The sequence below is a fragment of the Echeneis naucrates genome, chromosome 14, assembly GCF_900963305.1.
Source record: "Echeneis naucrates chromosome 14, fEcheNa1.1, whole genome shotgun sequence".
Classification (NCBI taxonomy): domain Eukaryota; kingdom Metazoa; phylum Chordata; class Actinopteri; order Carangiformes; family Echeneidae; genus Echeneis; species Echeneis naucrates.
Genome location: NC_042524.1, coordinates 18,658,928 through 18,685,210, shown reverse-complemented (window position 1 = coordinate 18,685,210; position 26,283 = coordinate 18,658,928). Strand labels below are relative to the sequence as shown.

The 26,283-nt window shown below is 40.3% G+C and overlaps 1 protein-coding gene across 7 annotated transcripts; it reads right to left on the bottom strand.

Moving 5' to 3' along the window:
• Window positions 1–400: 400 nt before the first annotated feature.
• Window positions 401–25,996, bottom strand: usp25 (ubiquitin specific peptidase 25). 7 transcript variants are annotated; one of them, XM_029518985.1, is made up of 26 exons: window positions 25,778–25,996; window positions 20,932–21,009; window positions 20,666–20,810; window positions 20,246–20,369; window positions 19,215–19,377; window positions 17,664–17,750; window positions 16,173–16,310; window positions 15,069–15,145; window positions 14,862–14,935; window positions 14,018–14,169; window positions 12,509–12,636; window positions 12,325–12,420; window positions 12,047–12,211; window positions 10,765–11,003; window positions 10,576–10,646; window positions 10,243–10,471; window positions 9,133–9,399; window positions 8,518–8,657; window positions 7,228–7,401; window positions 6,309–6,404; window positions 5,354–5,532; window positions 4,605–4,683; window positions 4,357–4,436; window positions 3,911–4,034; window positions 1,951–2,143; window positions 401–1,271 (listed from the first exon to the last, which is right to left on the bottom strand). In XM_029518985.1, exons 1-26 carry the CDS (start codon window positions 25,817–25,819, stop codon window positions 1,099–1,101), a joined length of 3,513 nt encoding a protein of 1,170 aa, XP_029374845.1. In that variant the 5' UTR covers window positions 25,820–25,996; the 3' UTR covers window positions 401–1,098. The 7 variants fall into 7 exon arrangements, with proteins under 7 accessions (XP_029374845.1, XP_029374846.1, XP_029374849.1 ...); XM_029518986.1 differs by having other exon boundaries at window positions 15,069–15,142; XM_029518987.1 differs by having other exon boundaries at window positions 1,099–1,271; window positions 7,228–7,368; window positions 8,518–8,649; window positions 9,209–9,399.
• Between the last annotated feature and the right edge of the window lie 287 nt (window positions 25,997–26,283).

The following is a 26,283-nucleotide window of genomic DNA, read 5'->3' as shown; positions in this document are numbered from 1 at the left end:
GTGATCTTTGACTTTTGACCACCAACAATAACTCTGTTTGTGCTGGAGTCCAAGGGAATGAAGAAAGCTGTGCAGGATGAAAAAACCTCCCCAGAGCTACAGATTACGATTCAAAACACATCACCGTTATCTTCATACTGTCCTATACTTAATTTGGATGCCAATGTCATCTCATGTTCTGGCCAATGCTGGTGGCAATGTTTTTGAAAAGACCCGCAAAAGTGTTTCCTACTAGCCTTATTTGAATGAACACAACCTGAAGGATCTCAGCAGGATAACTGCTTACATTGGTAATATCTTAAACAAATTTACACTTTGAACATTGAAGTGCAATGTTTATAATAATATAAAGCTCAGTTATTATGGTGCAAGAGAAGTAAAAATCAACATCAGGCAAGCATTGGTTAATTTGGCCTAAAAGGGCCATAAATAAAATTTTATTCTCTCAATTTATTAACAAGCCACAGGAAGTCTGTGGCCGTCTACCACAGCACTTAAAACATCTCATCCTGGCGCAGTCCACAAAGATACTTGACCCATTTGAGATACTCTGAGCTGCTGATAAATCTGAAGGCGCTCTTCCTTACTTCCTTAGAAAAATAAAACAAAACATGGTAATACTGTACCAAACTGGAGGCAGAGCAGCAGGGTGATCCTTTTCAAGCAGAGAAGGGTGCCTTAGAAAGGGCTGTGAGGATGGTTGGAGAAGCTTGAACCAAACGGCGGCAACAACAACAATAATAAACTATGAAAAAAATGTCAAATTCTTTCTTTTTTGCAAAGCTGAAGCAGAATGTGTGTGACACTGCAGGATTGCCACTGTTTTTTTCCAAATCAACTTCTCCTCTCACATTTCTTAATTCCCTCCCATCAGTCAATCCTCTCCTCCTCCTTCCTCCATTGTGTTTTGCTTAAAATAAAAGTGAAATGATATTTAGAATGATAAAACCTATAGCAGCAAAAGAGTAACAGAGAAATAACAGCTACAAGCGAGTGACCCCTGGATTTATAAGGAAGGCATGGGTTAAGAGAGGTCCATGGATTCTGCCCAGGGTCGGGCCTGTGAAGAGGGGAAGGTGTCTGGGCGTCCCTCTTAGCTCATCTCCCCGCTGTGGGAACCCTGCCGAGGGCGGCCATGATACGGCTGAATCGTTCACACAGCTCCAGCGTGGAGTACAAGGGCAGCTTGGGAGGGTCGTGGAAGCTTTTGATCTCCGTCGAGCAGTCCAGTAACTTGGGCAGGAAGTCGGTTAGCTTTTCCTGGAGGTTGGCTGCCAGCAGAAGGTCAGACAGACAGACAGGGAGATAGTAAATGATTAACTGCGTGGACCTTACAACACAATATTGTGAAAATCAGATGTCTTAACACAGAAAGGAAGGGATAAATATTTTCAATGCGATACCGCATGCTGTTTGAAAACTTGTTCCACAACAGAGACAGATTGTAAGACTCCAATGAATTCACATCTCTACTTTTCCTGAACAAAGGCCAGAAACTCTCTGTGGACTGATACTGGAGTGTACTGAGAAAAGTTGGATCCTCCATGATGCTATTTTATTCGAGTAATTTATCTGAACATGTCTCAGTGCAGTCTGTCGCACGGCTGACCTCACTTTCGATTAAACTGCAGACTTTTTCTCTGATTAGTCAATTAATTGCTTTGTTTAGAAAATATCAGTGAACGATGAAAACCTACATTTCTCAAGGTCATGTGGTCAGAATGTCTGTTTTCTGAAAATGTTATTATTCACAACCTTTAAAATGTCTGGTTTCCAAGGAAGAGTGGTAATGCTGCACGACCTGTTAAGCTTCACATGTGTGAACTGAGCTGTGGCCTGATTATCATGATCTTTGCCAGAGGTGCTTAGGAATGTACTAGTAACCTAAGACATAAACTCTCCAGAAATATCTAACAGGCCAAGTCTGTTCCTGCTCCCTCAGGGACTCACATTCCATCTCTTGGCCCAGGTACGAGCACCAGCGGTTCCTCATGTCCTCCACTGCTAGGAGGTCCTTCTCAGTGTCGTGGACCAGCAACAGAGGGATGCAAGGCACCACCAGCTCATTCATGATGCCTAGGCCTGTGGTAACCTCTGGTTCTTCTCCTGACTCAAACATGGTTGCTGCTTGCTCGTTTAATTTCTATGGGAAAGGATAAAATGATTAGTCTTGAATGGGCAAAAGTTGAATTGTGTGAATTGCGTGTAAAATTTCTTTTGTAAAGAAAGGAAAATCTTTTGTAAAAGAACTCAATTTCAGGCATTTTATAAAGACATTACTGGCTTTGGGGAACCTAAACATGAAATGTACATTGCTGCCATGGAAACAGTCTGTCAGCATTGAGCTCCAACATGAGCTCTGATTTTTAGCCTATATTTGTTCATTTGCAGTATTGGAATTAAGCCCAATTAACTGCTAGCAGTTTGAGGAGGAGAGTGGTTTGAAGAAAAATGTCCCAATCAGCCCGTAAGACTTTTAAATCATCTTAATCTGCTACACGAGTCGTGTGTCATTGCAACTGCTGCTATACCAAATCCTGCCTGCATTAATAAGTGGGCTAAATTGTGAACCAAAAAAAGAGTAACTAAGTTCCTGTTGGGTTGAGAACACCTCCATGTACCCGTCCCTTTCACCTCATGCTGCATATTTGGCTCACATCAACCTCACAGGGAGGCACGTCTCATTTGAAAGTCACTTTGAAGTCATGCTGCACTCACCACTTTTAAACAGGAATACTTTGTTTTATATGTTTGTGCTATCTTATGGAATGGTTTTGACATGATTCTGGTTAACGGTCACAATGTCATTTATTTTACTGTTCTTGTTTTGTTCCTCCGAGTCAACTTTTCCATTTGGTCTGATAAATATGTGACAGCTTAAGTACTAACAGTAAGTTAATAGGGATCATTAATGTGACAGTGTCCTACAGCCACTGAAACTTAAGTGGATCCTGACGATCTTGCATGCATGTGGATACAAGCTTTTCTTCCTGGTCTTGGCCAGAACCACCTCTCTGTCACAGACAAACTCCCCGACCTCCTCTCTCTGAGGAAATGACTTGTTTTTTGCGAGCCAGTTTGGAAAGGGGAACTGTGAGGTTGGATTTGCAAAACATCCAAGTACATTAACTGTGTCAATGTTAGCAGTGTTTTCAATTAAAACAAGAGCTGAAGGTAAACAACTGAGTGGACAGAGCCAGAGGTTCTGGCCAGAGATCTAAGATGACCAATCAGGCTGTGCAGCGCTGAGGTTTGAGGTTAGCTGAGGACATGCTTGTGTCTCATGGTAATGTGTTTACACTCACGGGCCCTCCTGCTTCCTATTCCCACTCCAGTGATTACATTATGAGCACAATGCTGGTGTAAGGTTACTGAGTGCAGCAGTGAGAGGGCTGCTGAAGACCAGTGTGAGGCTGATCAGACCAAAATACCTTCAACCCTAACCAATAATACCGGAGCAAAGCCTGGAGTTTGGTGGGAGTGAAATGAAAAGGGGCTCACTTCACAAGGCTGAAAGGATTTTCATCTGTCAGTATCAGATGAAAAATCTTCAGTGGAATTTTTTGTGGGCCGCAAGCAAGCCAAAGTAATATCTCAACTAAAGTAATTTGATTATACTACCACAGCTCAGGATTGGGGGGGGGGGGTGTCTGGCCATGTTAGTTTTGCTGAGTCACTTCAACAAAGGAAGTTTGATACAGAGGAAAGGGAGTGACAAAGAAGAGACGGGGAGCACAGGGAAGGACTACTAGACACAAAAGCTTCCGCTCCAAAACAGACCCACTTTGTATTCACTTTGTATTATTCAAGACACATGACATAAAGGAAAAAACATATCAATCATTTCAACAGATATCTGACAAGCCATTGGAAATAAATCACTGTGCTGAACGAGCATGAATGGACTCACCAGCAAACACTCTCGACGATAATGACCAAGAAGTTCCTCATCATGTCCTCTATACAGTCCTTTGGACAGAAGCTCCTTGTTGTACTGATACGAGTAAATCAGATACATCAGAGCTTCCACGTAACTGGAATGAAAGGGATGTTCATGAACAGAGGTTACATTCAGACAAAACAGCCTGACTTGAATGTCAAAGTTGCCCTAAGAACTTAGAGAGTAAACCATTTAACAGAAGAAGTAAACTTGATGAACCCAGTGAAAAGCTATGAAGGTTCAGGTTGCACAGGCAGTTAACTGCTGCCCTCTGCAGGAGACAACTGGATATTTACTGGCTGATACAGATGAGTAGTGAACTGAAAGTGAATGTTGTGTGCAGCAGTGAACCTGTAGAAGTTAAAGCTCTGAGTTGGGCACAGAGTAAATGTTATTCAGGTAAGGTGTCAACACACCTTGTTTTCTGAAAGAGCTCCAAGCCAGTCACCATGTAGATGGTTGTCTCTCGGAAATTCCTGTAGTCCTGATGCCATATCTGATTAAGAAAAAGACAAATTAATAAAGGCAAGCTCTACGAAGTTCAATGATATAAATGCTAGCATAATAGAATATAAACTATATTACAGCAGGACCTTAAAAGACAATATACAAGGCTCCTTTGAAGGCAATCTTCCATTTCAGATAAATAAACACCACTACTGACCTCATATTCATCCATGTTGACCTCCTCAGGCTTAATTAGGTCCAGTTTGGCACGTGCCACATTCATAATGCTCTTACATCTATGGGAGGAGGTGGGAAGGCAAGAAAATGATCCGGCATTAGCAATAAGATGGTGAGTCATTGTGAGATACTCCAGGAGATGAAACGGTCCACCCTGCCCCTAGGCCTTAACATGGCCTAATGAATCACTCTTTAGTGCTGAGAGGAGAAGTGAAACACTCCTCCGGAGGCTCCTATTGAGGCCACATGCACACATAAATCTAATTATCTTGCTGAAAATAGAGGAGAAGGGAGAAATCAATTCTTCACTCATGAATATGGATTGAGGCCAACAAGCGTAGCTGAAAAGTTTTAAGAGGTAGTAAGGAGCATTATGCATCCAAATGAGATGAGCATCACAATCTTACTAGCAAGGGAATATTATTTGCCAGTAGTATTACAAAGACAATTACTAGACATGAGCATTTTAAAATCTGTTTTTCAGACAGGACTTGTAGTTTGAAAGCATTGTCCACTTGAGAGATTGTGCTGACAGTGAGCCATGAAGGTTTCTGGACAAGCTGTAATGTCAGCATTAAGGTGCTCTGCTACCCTCTGCTGGTCACACTGAGAAGTTGATTTTACACAAATATCTTAGTTGATTATAGTACTGTAAATGTAGACGTATAACACCAATAGAGATAAGGCTGGAAATACGCAGAGAGTATGATTGTGTGACATCTAAATTACCTCTCATCAAAGGCCAGGTTCCTGTCTGCAAACTGTGTGAGCAGAGTCCTCTCCAGTATCTTCTTGGGTGCCTGGTTTTGAATGAAGTAAACGATGATGTGCTGAAGTCGGTAGTCATTTTCAGGTGTTGTGTCTTCTTGGGCAAATCTCAAAAGACGAGCATACTCCAACTTTATGGCCTGAGCAGAGAGACAAAGTTATTGCAAATCATAGTTAAAATCAACTGAGGTTGAGGGGACAGGGAATGAATGGAGCTTATTCGGCTGCTCTTGAGGGTAGATCTTCAGGGTAATCTGCAGTGAATTTCTATCTTAGATAATGAATATTGCCCTTGTATTTGTTAACTCTTGGACATAAAATTGAGCTCGTACTTCACCTGTACTTAAAGAGCTTAGACACACTTAAAATCTGCTCCAATAGACTCTGACTTAACCTACATAAATAAATATCAGGACTTAAAACTATTTGGACAGCTCTGTTAACTTATAATAAACTACTACAACAGCAGCACTGTAGTGTCAATTAGAATTCAGAGTGTGTCTCCAGATGAATATTGAAGATCAAATATCCTGTCCACTTGTTCTCTTTTGACCTCAAGTCTCTCTGCACTTGAAAACTGCAGTTAAAGATTATTGCTCAGAATGAGCTTCTTCAATACATTACAATGTGAGTTACTGTTAGATGTTTTTTGGATCTTGCACCTGCTGAAAATGGCCCAAAAGAACTGTCTTCTTTTCCTATTTACTCTCTATTGCTAAAGAGGCATCCGCCTGTTTACACAGCTGTACAACTGTGCAGCACGGGACTACACAGAAAACTTTCTAGTTATATCTTGATATAACTGCATTACAGCTGCTGAATACTGCAATACTGCTATGTACAAAAGAGACATCAAACACAAGGTTAAAAGATGTGGAGGTGGAATGAGGAACGGTAAAGGAGAGATAGAGAGTACCTTAAAAAAGGCCGCCTCAGGCCCATTCTTTTCATATACGCTGCTGGATTTGCCAATGGCCATTATTATACCCTGCATGTTGGGGGTCATCATTGCCTGCCCAGGAAGCAGGAACCATGTTAAACAAAACAATAGGTCCTTGGGATGAACCAAGCAAGGTCAATCTCTTATGTTACGTGCTCCCGGGCACTATAATAAAGCATACCACATTCAGGGCATGCCAAACATCACTCAGCAACCCATGCATTGGTTAGAGTGACACGACTGTGAGAGACAAAGCTAGTTGGTTCAATGGCATGATGCACGATCCTCTAAAGGATAATGTGAGAACACCAGGGCAGCCATATGACAGCTGTGTGATAGAGTGCAGGGAAGTGAGGCAACAGGCTGGAATATTTACCAACAACAACTCTCCACGCAGAGCACACTGATCCACTACTTCTGCAGATATGAGGCCAATTTAAAAGAAAATTATACTATGACTCTAATAGATGTACAAATTCTGCACATATTGTAATAGATGCATTTTATTTTGAACCAGGTAAAAGTAGTCAAGTGGAGGTCAAACGACAGCTTATTCACGTCACACTATTAGACGTTGGTCATGGTTTTGCAGTTAACAGTGACTCATACATTTCTGCAAAAGGTCAACCTGCCTTTGTGCCAAAATGCAAACCGACTCAAGCAGAGACTTTTCACACAAGGGTAACACAGAAAGGCCAAAAAAGTGCTTGGTCATATTGCATGGCGTTTCCAGCTTCAAGCCAATCCAGAAATCTGTCTGCATCAAGTGTCCAAATTTCTCAGGTGTGAAAAATCTAATTTAGAGCCAAGTGAATGGGCAAGGATGCTCAATCCATGTATCAAATAAGCAAAGTCGTCAGCAGTAAGAGAGAATATTTATCTGGACTTGAGCTACCTCATCATCATAACCCCCCTCTTCTGATCCAATGACAAATGTCCCCACATTAGGAATGGCCACCTCAACCGTGCGCTGGCCAGGAGATTCATCCTCCATGGCCAGGTCAGGAAGAGGGGTGGGGGGGGTGCTCAGCTGGACCTCAGGCTGAGGGGGAGTGGGAAAGGTAACAGACTGAAGAGACAATCGGACAGATGAGAGGGAAAGAAAGACAAGTGGTAGAAAGGCAAGGAACATGAAATATTAAGGGGAATAACAATGAAATATTAGTGAAGTACTAGTCAATTTAACTCATTTATTTTCTGAACACTCTGCTAAAGACTGACTCATTCTGCTGGCTTTGATATTTCAACAACACTTCATCCTTGATCAGACTCAGGGGGAGCAATTCTTGAAATGTGGTTTTAACTTGAATTAGCATTAAAAATTAATTGAAAGGTAGGTTCATATTTATTCTTGTGTTATTGTGTCTTGTGTTTATTCTTGTTACCACAGCAGTGTTACACAATCGGTCAATCCATTCACTCCCAAAATCCCTAATCACTCCTCCCTGTACCCATTCATGCCATCCACGCACCCTTGTCATATTTGTCCATGAGAATGAATTTCAAAAATCTTTCCACATTTTTCAAAGTAACAGAACCGTAGCTAAAATGTTTTCCACTGCTGCTTCACTGTAGCTTATGGCATTCATTCACTCCACCCATCCTTCTCGCCCTCTCTCGAACACAAAGTGCTCTGTTGTAGTCAGACTTGCCACCGGGAGTGCAAGAAAAGAAAGAAGGAAAAGAAACAAAACAAAAACAAACACAGAGTGAAGAAGATACCATTACCATTCATTTAGCTCAATAATGCTGCAGGGAATACAGAGTATTCTGTGTCTGTGATGATCACATCACTGCTACACCTATCTGTGAAAATAGTTTAATTAAATATTAATTATTGCAGCTCGAAAGTGTGCTTGTGATGACACTAACTTATTACTAACCCTTTTATGACAAACCCCCCCTAGCTCATTCAACAAATACAACTGGATCTTGAGCAAACATTTAGTCCTACTGGTGTTCCTTCAGTTAACTTATTTAACAGAAAAAGATGGAAGTAGATGAAGTAAAATATGATAAAAAAAAAAACAAAACAAAACACAACAAACCAAAATAAATAAATAAATAAATAAAATAAAATAAAAAAAAACTGTGTTTATTGATTAATATGAACAGGCCGATGGACAAGATGGGTGATGACTACATGGTGTGAGAGGCATACTGTGTGTTTGTGTATTTTACATACAGCATTTAACAATGCCTCAGGGCTTCTATCCTCTTGTTCTGCAGCCGCCCTTGAGATGGCTCTTTCCGTGTCCTCCTGCAGATGTTTGGAGTCATTCGTGGGTGATGGTTGTTCCATGTACTCTGGGTCCTGCTGGGGTACTGCAGGGGGGTGACAGCACCATTAAAGAAACAGAGAGATGCATGCCTCTTTACATTTCAGCTGATCCACCAAAGCATTTTAAAACAATTTTGCAGAGTGACTGCAGAAATCATTAGCATTTACTATTTTTCAACGTCAAGAAAACTTGTATTTTTAAGTGTCTTGATTAAAATCTAATTTATGTAATAACAACACGCCAACATTTCAGCACAACCCATTGACTTAATTCATTCAGATATCATAGTGAGTTTTGACAACAACTAACAGCCATACATTTAAGTGTTGAGGGCTAAATACTGAGTCAGATCCTTCACAGTTATATACTCTATAAAGCTGCATGCCAATATCTAAATGTCATTTCTTTATCTATTCAAACTCTCAAAGGATCAAGTTTTTTTTTGTATTAATCTTACAACCAAGTATTGATTTTCAATTAAGTATTCTACTATAAATTCAGATGGTCATGATCCTGACCTGTGTTGTCTGGAGGGCTGCATTCAATACTCATGGGCTGAGGAGAAGAAGAAGAAGTGGAGGTGCTGGATTCCGCTGATGCAGCTGCAGTTGCAGCTGCTGCGGTTAGTGCCAGCTTTTCCTGCTGGGCCTTGCGGGTCTGCAGGGTGTCCCACTCTTCAATCTCCTTGTCGAACAGCTCATTGTCCTCTTTCACATACTGCTTCAAGTCTGGGGGCAGTTTGTCCATGCCACTGAGTATCTGTCCTGTTTCCTTATCAAACTCCTCTGCAAAGTCAGCGGAGAGAGAGACTGTGATATAATATATTCTCTCCACAAAACATTTACGCTCATTAAACATGGGCTTTGAAATTTTCTCTGTTCAGTGGTGGAACATTAACAATCAAAACTGCTTTGTGTCAAATTGAGTCAAAAGTAGTGTCCATGTTTTGAAATATGGCCAAAAATGTCACAGTGACTTTGACCTTCGACCACAAAAAGTAGAATCAGTTCATCTTTGTGGCCAAGTTTTTAATTGTTTTAGCTATCTGCACGCTCACAAAGTTTCTGATATGAAACCGGAAATCATAAATTGGGACAAAATGTGAGCATTCATTGGATGAAAAACATGTACATTTTGACTTTCTGAATTTCAGCCCATGCTGAGATTTTGGACAAACTATGTATATAAGTTGCCATGAAGCCACAGAGTAAGCTGTGGGATAACCCTTCAATTCCGCTTCCTTAACCATTTATATTATGGTAGTCTATTTTTATTAAAAAGTTGACTGAATTAGTTGATAACTTGGAATGCCAAGATTTAATCAGTGGAAAACGTTTTACATAAAACAAAATATTAAAATGTGATAACTGCCAGAGAAGCTTCGTGATGACAATGTATTGTTTTCTACCATACGTATGAGGATCTATGAACGGAAGTCTGAGGTGGGCATTTGAAAGTGAAACTCACACTGAATTGAAAATGGTCATGTCTGCTTTTTCAGCTGAGACTGAGACATGACTGTTAAAAGAAGTCCCATACTTTTTGTCACAGTGTGAGAACCAGGGTTTAATAGGACGATAAGCAACCTAGTCCTTTCCATGACTGACTAATTTTTTGTCCATACGCACCTTCTATGAGAAAGGGCTTCTTGTCGTTGATATACATGAGACAGTAGGCACTGGCATTGCGGTAGCCTCCGAATGAGTCTCTGACTAGCTCCTCCCATGATGACTTTGTGACTGAGATATCATTGTATTTCATCCAGCAACGCTGGTGTGGATCATAGATGTAAGCCCAGTAATGGCCAGCATTCGCCTGCCCTTCATGGACCAGCACTGCATGAAGCCGGTATGGTACCTGGAATAAGGAAAAGAAGATTTAAATAGCTGATTTACAAATGGAGTACTTGATGTGGCTTTTTATTAAGCAAATGAAACTGATCTCAGAAAAATGCTGCTTACCTGCATCATAGACTTGTCAGAGTACATTAGTTCAATAGTTCTGTGGATTCTGGTTATACTGCCCTGCAGATCTGATGGGAAGGAAATTGTATAAATGTATTATCAATCCACCATATAGTGTCCACTTACACAGTATAGTGTAGAAAATGATGTACAAGCACATTATGCTGGAGGAACAACAACACCTACCACGGGTGTCATTTTCTACTTCACTCCTCCAACGATGCAAGCAGCCCTCAAGCACCCTCAGTTCTTCTTCGGTGATGTGTCGTGGGGCAGGGTGCATGGGGAGGTCAGGGGGAAGCCGGGACTGAGTAAAGGGTTTATGAATGGGTACCCTCTGTTGCTGAGCTGCAGCAGGTGCTGCAGTGGGACCTGAAGCAGGGCATGAGCTCTCTTGGGGAGGCAATGTGTCCTGATCAGCTGTGCTGCAGGGTGACAAAACACAAACATCAATAGGAGGATGATCCAACTTAACAATAGAGTCTGAATCGTCATCATGGTAGGAGATCTGAGCAGAAATGACCTCAGAAATGCTTGACATTGGTGAGCAGGGAGCAGTGTGGCTGCTAACAGCATCTCAGCACTTCTGAAATTTCTAGGTATTATACAGTGTGGCTCTTCAGTTTAAGTTATGGTAAACATTTCAATTACGTTCAACTGCTTAAACCCCCTTTTTAAAAATAATATCAAACATGTACAGAGAACATGCACTGTACGTGGGTTTATAATGCTGCTGCCAGGTAATCATCCTCTCCCTGAGGGCCAGCATGACTGCATAGTGGTTAATGCTGTTGCCCCAGTGTTGCAGGTTCAGTTCCCACGCCTGGAGCCTCTGCAGAGTTTGCATGTTCTCCCCATGCTTGCGTGGGTTTCGTCCGGGTACTCCAGTTTCCTCCCACCATCCAGAGACATCATGTTTATGTTAACTGGTGAATGTAGGTTGAGGATCGTAGCTAACGGATAAGTGGTAGAAGATGGATGGATGAATGGATGAATGAATGAATGAATGAATCATCCCCTCCCCAAAGAAACATATTGGGTTGACTACTTAAAATGTCAGTCTCTGACTGTGTTGCTAAGAATGATGCTTCTGCATCATTCCTCATACTAAAACATTCCATCTTCATTAAGCTCACACTGGAGGAATTTCAATTGACTGTGTTCAAGTTGAATGAAGTACCCAGGGAGCATTAGGTTAATGCTCAAATCTCTAAATCGTGCATGTATTCACAAATAGCTTTCAAGTTTAAGGCAGGTTTTCGAGACATTTTTCTCAGCTAATTACTTTAATAAATGTTATTTAAAGTCGCTTTAAAATTAAAAAGTTTGGTGAAAGAATATGATAGCATTTCTGTATGAGATCTTTATCCAACTCTCTGTTCATGCATTTAAAATCCAAAAAATAGGAAAATATGGCCAAATAGTACACAGTGAAATCACACTTCAGGCTTTCTGAGATGATGCTTGCCTTGGTGGGGGCAGCTGTTGTCCTGTGGTACCACCAGGTGGTGCAGATGAGTCTATGTCCTCCACTGGAGAGGTACATACTGGCTTACTGGAGGCAAACTCCATAGCATACTGGAGGACATCTGCCAGAGGAAACCTCTTGGGGCCCGAGCCATAACTCAGATACCTAAGCGGGAGCAGAAATAAGATGAAGGAATAAAGAGAGTCAAGGGAGATTGAATAATTCTCTATGGCTGATGTTGACTGTAAAATAAACAGGTAATATTGGACAAGCAGTACCTCTCCAATCGCTGCTGGAGCACTGTCAGATGCTCCTTCAGCCTCCTGATCTCCTCCCTCTTGATCCTTGTTATTTCCCTGTTTCTGTCCATGTATCTAACAATACAATAATCACACTTAAGACTTAAATCTTGAAGAGACTAATACATCCAATGAAAAAGCCCAGAATCTGTATTTCTATCACCTGTCCATGTAGAGCATTGAGGGGAACTCAAGCTTATTGTGGATCTTCTCAGGGCGCCCTAGTGCTTGGTTGAATTCAAATCTTGACAGCTCAAAGGTCAACACAGGAGGAAGTTCTGTGAACCAGTGCTGAAAGAAAATTGGACCTCGATATTAAATCTCTTAACATGATAGAATATGGAGTATGGCAAAGATATATTGTTTTATAATTGAGTCACAAACATTTAACCCGCACAGCATGTGTTATGACAAATTACGGTTTACAAGAAATCTTTTTGAAGAAGATTTTTACAACAAATGTACTGCGCAATGAAACAAAAATTGAGAGGGTAAGTTTACTTCACTTCAGTATAGTTTGGCTAAAAGCTGTAGGAATCAAAATGGCATGGGTAGAATTGTAGTAGTAATGTAACCTAAATGCAACTTGCAGGATCTGGCTTGGGTAGCAGCCAACAAGGCTCTAAGACATTTTGCTGTCATTAACTTCTGACATCTTATACTTATACCGAATCAACCGGACAGCATCACTCTCACTGTGCTGCTTTTATTGTTTTGCTGTGCAGCATTAAGGCCATTTGAATGAGAGGTCAGCCCCTTCTTACAAAATTGGCTAGATACTATTTTAAGGTAAACATTCAGTCAGAGTCAACTCTAAGCGAAGAAGTTGGGTCAATTTACAATTCTGTAGATCCACATGAACTGAATAGATAGAATTTTGCTTTGGCTGCACCATTAGATTAGAATGGCTTGTCTGATTGGTGTGTAGAAACATTAATTTCCCTCTTCACTTTCCTGGGGGAAGCCCTGTAAACCTATATGACCATCACTCCTGCTACCTCCCTTCCTTGTGCTAATAGCTGGTGCTTTCCCAGAGGGCTGAATGCCATATCCATCTGTGGACCTGCCTGGTAATTAGCTACTCACAGCTGCTTTGGGATACTGTAGGCAAGGCTACAACAAACCAGAGGTCAAACCCAGAATAGCCCAGGTGTCACATGAAGGCAAGGAGGTCAATCCTTTGAATAGGACCTAACACCTAATCCCACATTATTTAACCTGATTGTCTTGTCTTGGGTGTTGATAAAACATGGTCACTTAGGCCTTTCTGATTTGATATTAAGCAACAATTAAATTGACTTGCCATCATGCTATTAGCAATTAACATATTAATCATTCAGAAAACTCTTGGTAAAAATAACACTATAGGCTGTTAGGTGAACTACAATCAGTATCATATTGCTCATGCACTTACACAAATAAATGGAAATGCAATGGAAACGTCCAGTGAGTAGTATCAGTCATTTTTGCAGGAAGTTGCGAAACTCTCTACCAATCCCCAGAAATGTAATAAATTCTGATACCAATTTAATTTCATCAAGGGATGAAAAAAAAAAAGCCCAATAATTTATGCCATGCCACTTCTCAAAATGTCTATCAACATTATTTTACATTTACATATATATACACATTAAGTTTTATAATTTTATGGGAAACAACTGTCGTCACTGACCTCTTGTCCAGACCTGGCAGAGTTCTCTGCTGAGTGCAAGGACTCAATCTCACCCTCGATCATTGCTGCCTCCAGACACTCATGGAGATCTTTGAAGCCGTTCACCTGCAGGGGATACTGCCCAAACATCTCAGTGTTTTCGAATTTTTTACCTGTCGAATTACAAGTATTACAGAGATGAATAGATGAGTTCTGACGGTCACAACTGCAGAGCAAAGTGAAAGAGCATTTAAGAACAAGCCAAGGTTTAGTAGTTGAAATAACCTCTTTAAAGCTGTGTTATAACCACTCTCTCTGCATAGCAGAAAGCTCAGACTTTCAGACTCTACTGTGATTCTTATCGTATGCAAAGACATTCATTTCACATTCATTTACACCCAAGGTGATTTTCACTTGTTCAGCTGTCACACAATCACAACTGCTTAAATGACAGCAAAGAGAGCTCCCTGCAGTAACTACTGATGAGAGGACCCCCTTTTCACAAAAGGGGAAGGGGGGGGGGATTGCTAGCGGACATGCAGATGAGGCATTAAGGTCATTTTATGAGCAGCTAAAACCCACTGAGGCCACTGGCTCAGCTTTTGGTGGCTCTGGGCCAGTATTGTCATGCATAATAAGCACAATGTCAATCAGCCGTCAAGGTCTTCTGTGATCAATGCAACCGCTCTCTTCTTTAACATGGACCACATCTCATTAAGACAAGGTCACTTTCATTACTAGGGGCAAGAACTTGCTTGCTTTCTAGCTGCTGTAATCAGACCAGCTTATGTTTAATCTCTCTGTGATTCTCCATCCATGACTCACATTCTGCCTTTGTTGTGCTTAATTTAACACTATTTCTCACCTTCCAGGACACCCACAGCAAGGAAGCGACCATAGAAAAGCTCTACCATGGGGTTCTTTGGCTTCTCACCCTCCCTGCAAACCAAAAGATTATGGTGTTAAAAATTACAAGCATTTGCCTTTTTTTAATTGAGATGTCTCTGTTTCAGTCCAATACTTAAAAATATGCATTCTGTCCACAGTGACCTCTGGATAGCTCAGTAGTTACCTGTCTTCTTCAGCCTTCATCTGGAAGGCATCCTCCAACCAGTCAAGCAGCTTATGGGTGAACTCACTCACATCCTGCTGTTGAACAAAACAAACACACAGAACATAACCGATTGTAGAATTGCCCTTGGGACATAGAGGTCAAAGAGTCAAACCGCAGGATTTAACTGCACCTACAAGCAAGAAAGCCCAATCAGTGAAATCAATGCCATGTCTATCAACTACTGATATTCACTGAGCTCTTGATATGAGATGACTGCTGTTAGTGGTGGAGTTCACAGTTTGCTGAACTTCGAAGGGAATCGGAATCCCCTCAGGCCACTCTCACATAGTCATCCATGCCACCCAGTAATTCAGGTCAATGTCTATTCAGCCTGACTGACACTCAGGGGAATGACATGACTGATGAGTATAGAGCCTACAAGAGCGGCCTCAGCTAACCTCAGCACAGAACCCAGCTTAGCGCAAATGATTATGCAAGTAGAAGAAGCACAACTTCATACATTTGACATATGGGTGCCACATTACAGGATGAATGCACAAAAAGGCAGATTTCCAGTCAATATCATTTTTTTTCAACGTTCAGAGAGAATGATGTGGGTTGGAGGATTAATCAAAACAGGTAAGAGGGGTTATGGGTGTGATGTTCAGGAGAGCTGAGCCAGCAGGATGACAATGAAATTGAAGAGTCAAGCCTGTGGCTGAAAGGTTGAGGTACCAAAGCGGATAAGCACATCAAATATTTTTCGAAGGTGCAAACAATGAAAAGGGCAGATTTTCTAGCACTGTTTTTACACTCCAGAGTAGGTTTGCACAATAATTGAAATAGTATTAAGGCCATGTGCCTTTTGCAAACCGCACAATTTAGCAGTATTTTGATTAAGGTAAAGATGTCAGAACATTCTTGTTGTTAGCACTACATTATTTATTTATTATTATTGTTTTGTTTTTTTTGCACATTGAGATATTACGGAAGATACAATAATAAACAGTTTGCATCCAACATTTCAACTGAAATTGCCTCATGACTCTTTAATTGATAAGTAAAGATAAGTAAAGCAACTAGAAATTGTTTAGTGCAACAAGTAATTACAATATGGCTTACCTGCTGAGACTCAGTGGACTTGAAGGCGTCTTTAAGGATTTCCACAGCTCGCGACGGATCAACATATTTCCTCTTAGACCCCACCATAAGGGAGAACAAGTTCCTAAGCTCCTGCATGAAGGGAAGGTTCCTGTGCTCCTGGTCACAGTAACACAATCAACTATTTAGTGAACAAAAAAAAAAAAAAACTATTCTCTGGTAGTATTCCACTCTGTGTTTTCGTAGCAGTCTAACATTTACAACTGTGACATGATCTCTTGTGTGTTAGGTGATGAAGGTAATGCTCCATTAGTAACAAAATTTATGTAGTTACGGTAAAGACTTGCTGGAAAGCGTCTACACTGAAATCATCATTTGAGTGACTAAGGCTAAGACTAAAACCAAGCACTGTTTCTGGCAAGAATTAATAATATGGATGAGAAAGAATCTCATAAGAGTAAATAAAGATGAACATCTAACAATGTGTCAATAGTCATCTTTTATCTTCTCTTGGTTTAGTTCTCTCTTTCTTATTAAAGGCTTAAATTATTTCATGATTAAATAATAAATTAATGATCTGAGAACACTATCATACTTTAGAGGCACTAGACTAGCAGCCTTATCACCAGCTCTCACACCTCCCTATGATGCAACTGCGTACCTAACACAGCCTTTGTCAAAGCGTGGTCAACGGACCAACTGTGGATATTAAAATATTGTGTTTCTCAAACTGCCTGGAGCAAACAATTTGCTTTAAAAGCCACAAGACAAAAAGTACCAGTCCTTCTCTGGTTATGAGTGATTTATGTAGACACCTTCCATTGCCTCCTGAGTTTAGTGGAAGGTATAGAAACTGGGTGTGACTTTAGAGGCCATAGACTTAATTGTGCTATTATTAATATTGTGTGAAACACGGTTTGTTTTTCTATTGTCTTTATCTTCCCGTTACAGTGTCACCACAATGGCATTATGACAGATGTTTAGCTAACATGACTTCGCCTCGCATACTAACATAAGATTAGAATTTAAGCTCTTGCAGACTTGTACTGCTAAATTAAAAAGGTCAGTGATTAGGACAGAGGGAACTTCAATGAAGAGATGACTGCCCCCAAAGCACACTTCCACATCAGAGGCTTAGACCAGATTAGTTGCAGGCTGCTAACCCTATAGTGAGCACCCTGTAAGGAAATTATAGACACACATAAAACATACAAACCAATCTAGTGGTGAGTGATTTAACAAAGTTAAGCACCTCAAATTTTAGAAACTCCCGTCTCAACAAAAAAGTTGCCTCTGCATGTTCATGTCTGTCCTAGTGGTAAAATGAAAACGTTTCATCAGACACTTCCCATCAGTTTGCCCTCAAAGCTAAAGCACTGCTACATACGATAGACTATAGAGGGGCAGCTATGATACTGACAGTGTAGGGTCACACAGGTGACTCAACTGACTTGGTTGTTGCTTCTTCATTTTTCTCTACTGAGAAGCTGTGAGGACAGTTTGGGGGCTCACCTTCTGGTTGCGAGGCAGGTCATGGACTCTGGCTGGAGGAGAGTAGTTGAGCACCAGTCTCTGGAACTCCAGCAGGTTGAACAGAGACTTGAGGTCAAAGGAGATATGGACAAATTAATACCAAAGAATGACCAGACAGCTTCAGCAAACATAAACAACACATTCTATAGTGAAGAACAATCATCAATACAAATATGGCACAGGAAAACTTTGTGTCTTTATTTAGTATGGCTTGGCTCACTCTACACTGCACTAACTTTATATTGTGTTGTATTGTAATTATTCACAACACGTGGTACACTTCACAAATTGTACAAGCAAAATTCTGCTTGTTGTTTCTGTTTGTTTGTTTATTTTTTTTAAACCAAGAGGTGATGGGTACATTACAAATTCCATTCTTGGTCTATTTTCTCATCATTTGTGAAGATGTGTAGAAAGAACATCATGCTAGGAAACTATTGAAAACAACCAAAGGTGATGTGGCAGTGTAATAACTTTGTGAGGCAGCTGGCTATCTCACTCATGAGAGTCAATCTTGCACTGCTCCCGGGTTTTGGACTAACCAGCATCTTATGAGGGAGAGCGACTACAGAGAAGCAACTGTGCATAAAAGAAACTTTTATGAATCAAAAAAAAAGAAAAAAAAAGTGAAAACTAGCATTGAAAGCACCACAGACTGGTTTGCTGTCAAGTTGCAGCTATCCTATGTCTTATAATAGACGGATGGGTCATCCGATCACCTGCCAAGTATTTTTGACAGCATCGGCCATTTACCAGACAGATTCTTCACAGATGGCTCTGTGGAACAGACCATCTGGCGTGTCAGGTTAGGAAAGTAAGAATATGAGCAAAGTCATGCTTTAAAGAATGTTTTTACATAACAAGAAAAATTATATTTAATTACTGACTCAGTGTGGTGGGATTTTGTTACACACAACAGAAATTCCACAAAATGCTAAACTCTTAAACAGCAATAGCATTAGTAATTTTGCTCTGTGCTTTTACCTTAGGATTATGATGTAAAATTTCTGTTTTGTATGTCATGGAGAGCATAAAAACTATCAACATTTAGATATCTTGTTGGAACAAGAGAAAGTTGTTTACTCCTCTTCTTGTAAGTGCTGCAGGGTCAATTTCAAGCAGTGCCTTCTTCTCAAGGTGGGGGTTACATTGCACACAGGAGCCAGACACCATGTGATGGTGTATCCAGTGTTCATCTGGCATATTTCAGCTCAGGTCACATTTTACCGCTGGCTTTAGCAGACTTTATGATAGCATTTCCAGTATTTTTCAACATTAAATTATTCTCTTATCCATTACTACTTAGGGCTTATGGCTGCAGTACATAAAAGCACTGTTTTTGGCATCATAACAATTACATGCAATGATTAGTTGCTGTTTCTCGTCAGTTTCCCATTACTGAAGAAAGTGTGTGTGAGAGCAGAGAACTCCTAGAAAAGGCCTATCATCACCCTAACAAACAAGCAGATTTGAATTTGATTTTTTTTCACCAGGTCTTGGGCTGCCAAAGAGTGCGTCTGTGTTGCCCACCTGTATAACAGCACTGAACCAGCAGGTATTGCCAACATTTTTCAGCCCCACAGGACAGTTATCTATCCTCTTCCTGTCATGCGGGTTGGGCGAATCACTCCATACTTCTGTGTGGGTACGCTTCAGACTCGCTTTGTTCTCTGCTATACTGGCCTCCAAAACTCTGCAATGACACAAGAAGCCATCACATTAACATTTAATTTGCTTAATGTGCAAAAAAAATTAATAAATAAAAAAAAACAGACAAAAACCAAAACAAAACCGGGCCACTGATACATTGTATATATAAATAATGTAGTTAACATAGCCACTTACTTACACAATCCACAAGTAAATTCAAACTGGGATTTAATTCAAGTGCTGGATTGAGTGTCTTTAATGACATTCAGGCCATAATATACTGGATATATTCACATTCATGGTGAATGTTTCTGCCAATGTCAAATTAATCAGACTTTATTCAAGATAAGTGATGGTTAGCATGCCTTGGGTTTCGAATGAAAGGGGAAAAGGGGTTGAGGTAGTTACTTCCAACATTACACCATTACTGAAAGTGTCATTGTTCAGGTAACGTCAAACCTCTTTAACCCTGTTTCAAAGCTGCTGCCTTTCAAGAACATTACACATAAACTTACTTATCAATGGTTTGACAGACATTATTTATGGTCGAAGCCGACAATTATGTGGCTATGATTTGATTTGACTTTGTTTTGTTTTGTTTCAATAAAGACCATGAACTCAGTATTGCACAAAACAATTGTATGTAACAGACTGCCATCACACCATGGGAAAAGATGAAGACTGTGTAGGCGGTGAATTTGGATGTTTATCCAAGGCTTGTTTGTTTCCCAAAGTTATTTTTGACTTGCAGTATGTAGTAGTGAAAGACAAGAAAATCAAAGTCAGTCAGAGAGGGGATGGACATGCAGTAACAGGAGCCTTAATGGTGGGTGCTGTATCAACTGAGCCACATCAAGTGCTCATGCCGGTTTTCAAATGTTTGGTCAGATGTTGAGTCCCATAGAACCCACCGGCTGATGGCCTGTTCCTCATCAGTGATACCCGTCTCTCTAAATGCCCGACTGGACTCTTCCAGGCTGAGGGCAATAGCTCTCTGTAGGTCATCTTTATCATCCCCAGTCAGGTCAATGACATCTGCAAGTGTACGCACACACGATTAGGAAGATGAAGTATAACAAGCACTTTTTCAAATTCCACTTTAGATTAACTGCTGCATATGTTGCTAATGATGTTTTGCACAAACGATTTATACAATATAAAAGAATGACAGCTCTAAAATGGTTGTAGAACATTTTTAGGTTCATGCATACATTTTGTTTGGACTTACCTCCCTGTTATGAAAGTTTAAACTCAACCTGTGGGGTTTTTCCCCTTAAATAGTCCCTGTGACGTCTCCAGAAGTGTGCCAAATTTTTAAGCAAGGTGCTTACTTGTGTCTGCCTGGCTGCCCACGCTGATATATCTGTCACTGGCCACCTGAGATGTCTGGTAGTAGGTAGTCTCATCTTGCTGTGGCACCTTAGCATTTTTCTCTGTCAGGAAAGCTACAGCCTCAGCCAGGTCTCCATTGCTCACCTGCGGGATCAATGTGTTTGTTCAGGCTGATGTTAGTGTGGTATGAAAGGAATTTACACAACATACACAAAATTGCAAACTCTGACATTAGAATCTTTAACGCAGGTATTTCATCATATACCTGCAGAGCCTGCTGAAGTAGTTGAATGTCTGTGGTGCCCGTGATCTCCCTCAGCTGGTTTAGTAGTGTTTGCTGATGCTACAAAACACAAGAGAATAGAGAAGAATATAAGATGATTATGACAGAACTGGATGGAAGAGAAAGTGTGAATAGTTTACAGAATCAGATTTATAATTACCAACAATAACAAAAAATGCTGTGCAAAAATTTTTAAAGATGAATATAGTACAAATTAACAACAAATTAACTCTTTTGGCCCTAACCAATAGTGACAATCAGATCATCTTAGGAAAGATGGAGTAAGGTTACTGTTTCTGTATACATCTCCCGGGGAAGGCTTAATATTTAATTCATTGTAATTAATTTATTTTTATCCAACTCAGACTGATAGTGAATAATTACAGTGCTATTAACCAATGATACAGGGGTTCAGCTTCTCAAAAGAGATTTAAATATAGACACTTCAGGGCACAAAACTTATTCAGTTAACTGATTAATTAATTATTTAAGTGCACAGCTTTTGCTATATTAAATATACATCAACTGACAATGAAAATATGCATTTGCTGCAGTCTGAGTGCAAATGAGCTAATTGTATCTAGATTTAATACACCAACATTTATCGTGTCAATTCACACATTCTTTTTCAATAAAAATTCTATAAAAAGTTAAACAGTTGAACATGACAAAATTTAATATTCTATAGATGTAGTGTTTAACACTACACATTCTGTGGAACCATCATTTCATTGAATTTGGCTTAACACAATCCAGGGGAAAAAGCTCAAAGAGAAAATATTCCAATATTTTAATCTGTATTCACTAGATTAAAAATAATAATTGATCGCAAAACAATTCTAATGCCAAAAAAGAACCTTGGATATTACATATTTGACTTGAGGAAGAGATACATTATTAACCAGTGACTTCAATTTTCGTCATTAATGATTCCACTGACATGTGATGAGCAAATGATGTCAAACCCAGCCGGACTGCACAGTTTCAACCACACACACTTAACTTGCAACACACAGCTAGAATAAATGCACTATAAATAAAGAGGGAGTGCACTTAGTGTCAGCATCCAAAGCAGAAGTCTGAAGTCTTGAGGGAGAGAAACACAGAGAGCAAAGTAGCTTTCACAGGTGCAGCAGGCAACAGACAGTGTCACATCACATGGCTCTTCACTGCTGTAGGGTTCATTGCTGTGGGTTAAATTCTTAGATGGACCACAGAATTATTGCATAACATAACTGAGGTAATGCTTTACGCTGTTACGCACAGAGTTGTGCTTCAGCTACTACAAAAAAGGCAGTGAAAAGCCCTCATGCCTTGAGTCATGGCATGTCATAAAGCAGCCGCAGCACCAAACAAATAACGTAGGCTTTCATCCAACTCAAGTGTTGAGCTCTACTCTCATGCAGTGTGCATTTTTCCTGCACATGATCGAAAAATAGAAGAGTAACAAATCTGAACCTGTATGATATGAGATTTAGTAATTCAACCAAATCACTGGAAGCCAATAGTTATATAGACAGGTAAAAAAAAAAATTAATCCAAGAATTGTAACACTAAATGTGAACATGGTGGAAACTGTTTAGAATTTTGTCAAATAAACTTTTCCATGTATTTCCAATTCGTCATTGTCAACAAAACTATACTGTTTAATTTTTAGGTTGGAATTCCTTCTGTAGGGATTATTCAGGAGAATATGCAGGATCCGATCTGCAGGGGTGTGCTCGTCTTTAACACAAATGGACCAGATAATTAAAACTTGTAAAAACACTTAATAAAATGGCTACAAGTTAAAATCTGTGTTTCTCAGGAGATTGGGTGGGTTTGCTCGAGGGGTTGATTTCTTAGCTTGGTTTTCTAATAGCTTAAGATGCAGATATCCAATGATTTCAATCCATCATGTGAAAAAAGTTATGGGTAAGGTTACAAAAAGTTACGCAGGTTTAACTTGATATTCTGTCAGCTTCATAAAAAATTCCGAATGAATCCCCTTCATTACCTCTACCAGTTCTGCAGTGGGTCCAACACATCACTTGCCGTCAGTGTTGCAAAATAACAGTGTAGTGATTTGGAAATTGTACCCTGTATTCAACCACTGAAATTCCAACTGGCTGACTGAGCAGAGAAAGCAAGTAGTCACAGCTGCTACACATAAATTATGACATTAATGCAATTATGTAAAAAAAAAAGTGAGCAAAACCCAGTGCAAAGTTAGAATCTATGAGCTTACTTAAGGTAAACTAATGTTATAAAACATTAGAATGTCTAAAACGTATTTGATCTATGAAATAAACTTTTTAACTTCATTTGTTGTTTAATTGTGTTCTTGCTTTATCCAAAATATTTCCAGGCTGTTTCAAACCAAAAAAATCCAATGTTCTAGTTATGGTATTTGGTTTGAGATGTGCCTTCAGGCCAGCCACCACCAAACTGATGCTCTTCTCTTCAAAAGTAAACTGCTTTCTTCAACCGCACAGGGAAAGGGGATTTCACTAAGTTGGTGGAGAGAGAGAAAAGACGCTTTGTGCTCTTCTCCAAATAACAGCATATAAACTTATTGATCTACAATTTACACAACTCTTTATACGACTGGTGTTTATCCACTTTATATAGGAAGTACTACTCTGAGTCGCCAAACCGAATCCACAGTATTAGTGTTGAAACTTGTCAATCACTGCTAATTTAAAAGAAACAAGACATCTGAAATAAAAGCAGGAGATAAACCGTCAGGATATGTATCTATAGAGTGTGATTAACATTTTTTTAAGTTCTTGACACATGTATGAAAAATATTTATGACATTATCTCCGATGAAAATAAGCGATTCCCAAAGACCCCAATTACAACATATAAAAGGTTGACAGTAGTTGGTACAGTCATTGCAGTGTGGAAAACTCTTTTACTAAATCAATAAAAGCATTATAATGCATCCTCTTGCCACTTAGTTCAAACACTAGAGACGAGCATACATAAAAATGAAAATGAATTTTGGTTACAGTCAGAGACTGATGAATGCAAGTTTGCTGGCACAGAGGATGGAAGGCTCAGTGAAGTGCAAGGGACGTTACACCTGTGACAGATCTAGGCCAGGACCACAAGAGCACGTGACCATGACCGTAACCATTTACTCACGCTCTCACTCACACACACACACACACACACACACACACACATTTCTCATCTCCATGTCATATGTCTGATCAGGCTGTTTTTCACACTGGTCATCAGCTATTAAGGGGCAGCTTGTGAAAGACACCACAGAAGACTGGCACAGCGAATAACTGAGGCTGTGAAGCAGGTCACAGATGGGGGTATTCTCAGTGAAGCTATGCTCAGGTTCCCATTTTTGTTTTGAATGTGTATGTGAAGAGTTGAAACAAAAATTATTTGCTCTGGTAGAATTACAGGTCCTCCAATATCACCTCATTGCACTATCAACTTCACTGTTCATTGCATGAACTCCAACACACACCCTGCAGTTATAAAAAACTCTAAAAGATGAAATACAACTGAAACAATTACAACTACATCCCACATCCTCACTCTTCAATTGACATTATAGATCGAACTGATTTGTGCGATGACACAAAAATCAGATTTTATCTTTTGAAACAAAATTGCTGAAAATGTAGACCAGTTTTCAGCATATCTGCTGACACTGTCCCTATAATCATGGCTTCATTTCAGCGATGGAAAAGGTCAGGCTGCATAATAGGGTTTGTGTTACACTGCTACTTATAAGTTTGAGTCATCGATGGAAGCCCAAGAATTCATTTTGGCCCGTGCTCCACACTTTAACTACCATCAGAACATCAGATATTCGCCTCATATTGCTAGCTTGAGTTACGCTACAGGGCTATGCTGCAGACCCCCAGACAATAAACAGTGTTTGGTCCTGTAAAACAAGTATGGTTTATTTTTCAAAAACGTCTAATAGCGTAAACAGCTTACCCACGTTTCCCCAACGTCAGTCAAGTGATTACATAACTAACCGTAGCAATGCTGTGCATGGCGGTCACAGAGTAAAACTAACCAACAGCCTTGGTGATGGGACAGAGCGTTAATGCAGGCTGGTAAGCTAAGAGTAATGAGTAAATGTAAATCTGTGTTATGAACCTTTACATGCTTGGCTAACTCCCAGGCTACTCCTTCCCCGCTACGCACCGAGGCTCGGTTATGTTTCTGCCCCGCCGCTGGCCACACTTTGTAAACAAAGCTATCAGATATGTGATGAGTAACCTAGGAACCATTTGACCACACAAACACGGATATACACTCCGGGCCGGGCGTTGTTGTTGTGTGCTGCCAAAATACTCCATCCCCAGTAACGCGTCCAGGGCGAATGAAATATTTACTTAGTCAAAACAACAACGTTGTCGACAGAAATGTTATGTCTTTCACTGTCGCCCTTAGATGACAGTTCACCAAGCATGCTAACGCCACTAAGCGATGTAACGTTACCGTCCATACAAATACGTATAGATTGGCAACTACTGTTACTGTTACGCAACTCGACAAACAACGCAATGGTCTAACTTAACTTTGCTTGGTATCGTTAGCTAAAATTGGCTAACAGTTAGCAAAATATTGGATAACAGTTTGAACTAGGATAACGTCAGGCCTAGCTTTGGCCAATTTGCTTGTATGTTACAAAATACTATTTAGGCTGCAAACAAACGTCCCGTAACCCCGATAATACAACAAGCCAAGGATAACCCAAACAACCATGCGGACTGATAGCCATCGCTACAAATGCTTGGAGCCATAAAACTATATACGAAACAGTTAGGCTAAAGTTAGCTAGCCACCGAGTTAGCTTCTGTCAGCTTACCTTCTGAGAATGCTGCTGGAGGACATTCTGCTCCACGGTCATGGCCGGTTCAGAGGTTGATTTGATTCAACTGAAACCAGAGTAGTAAAACGCACAGGGTACTTTTCACCAGAGCGAATTTACAGACGATGCTATGATGTCCCCTCCTCAGTCAGCGTCATTACGGGCGCCATGGCAGAGTGACTACCGCAGATCGTCAGCAGGCATGAAAACATTGCTCTTCCCTTGCCGGGGATCTGGGCTCGATTGCTCACGCCTCCGCGAGCTGAAATGACGTCACTGGTGGATGGTATGGAAATGATGGGGAAGCAGATATGAGCGCAGTCCGGACCTGTCGGCGTGCTGCTGCTCGGCCTCAGCCTGCGTGGCCATCACTTACTTCATCTGCACAGTCTTAGTCTCTTATAGCCTCTTTGTATTATTATTATTAAATTGTAAATGTTGGAAAATGAAACGCCAAAATAAACAGAAATACAATTTTATTCAGTATAACACAAAACTGATTT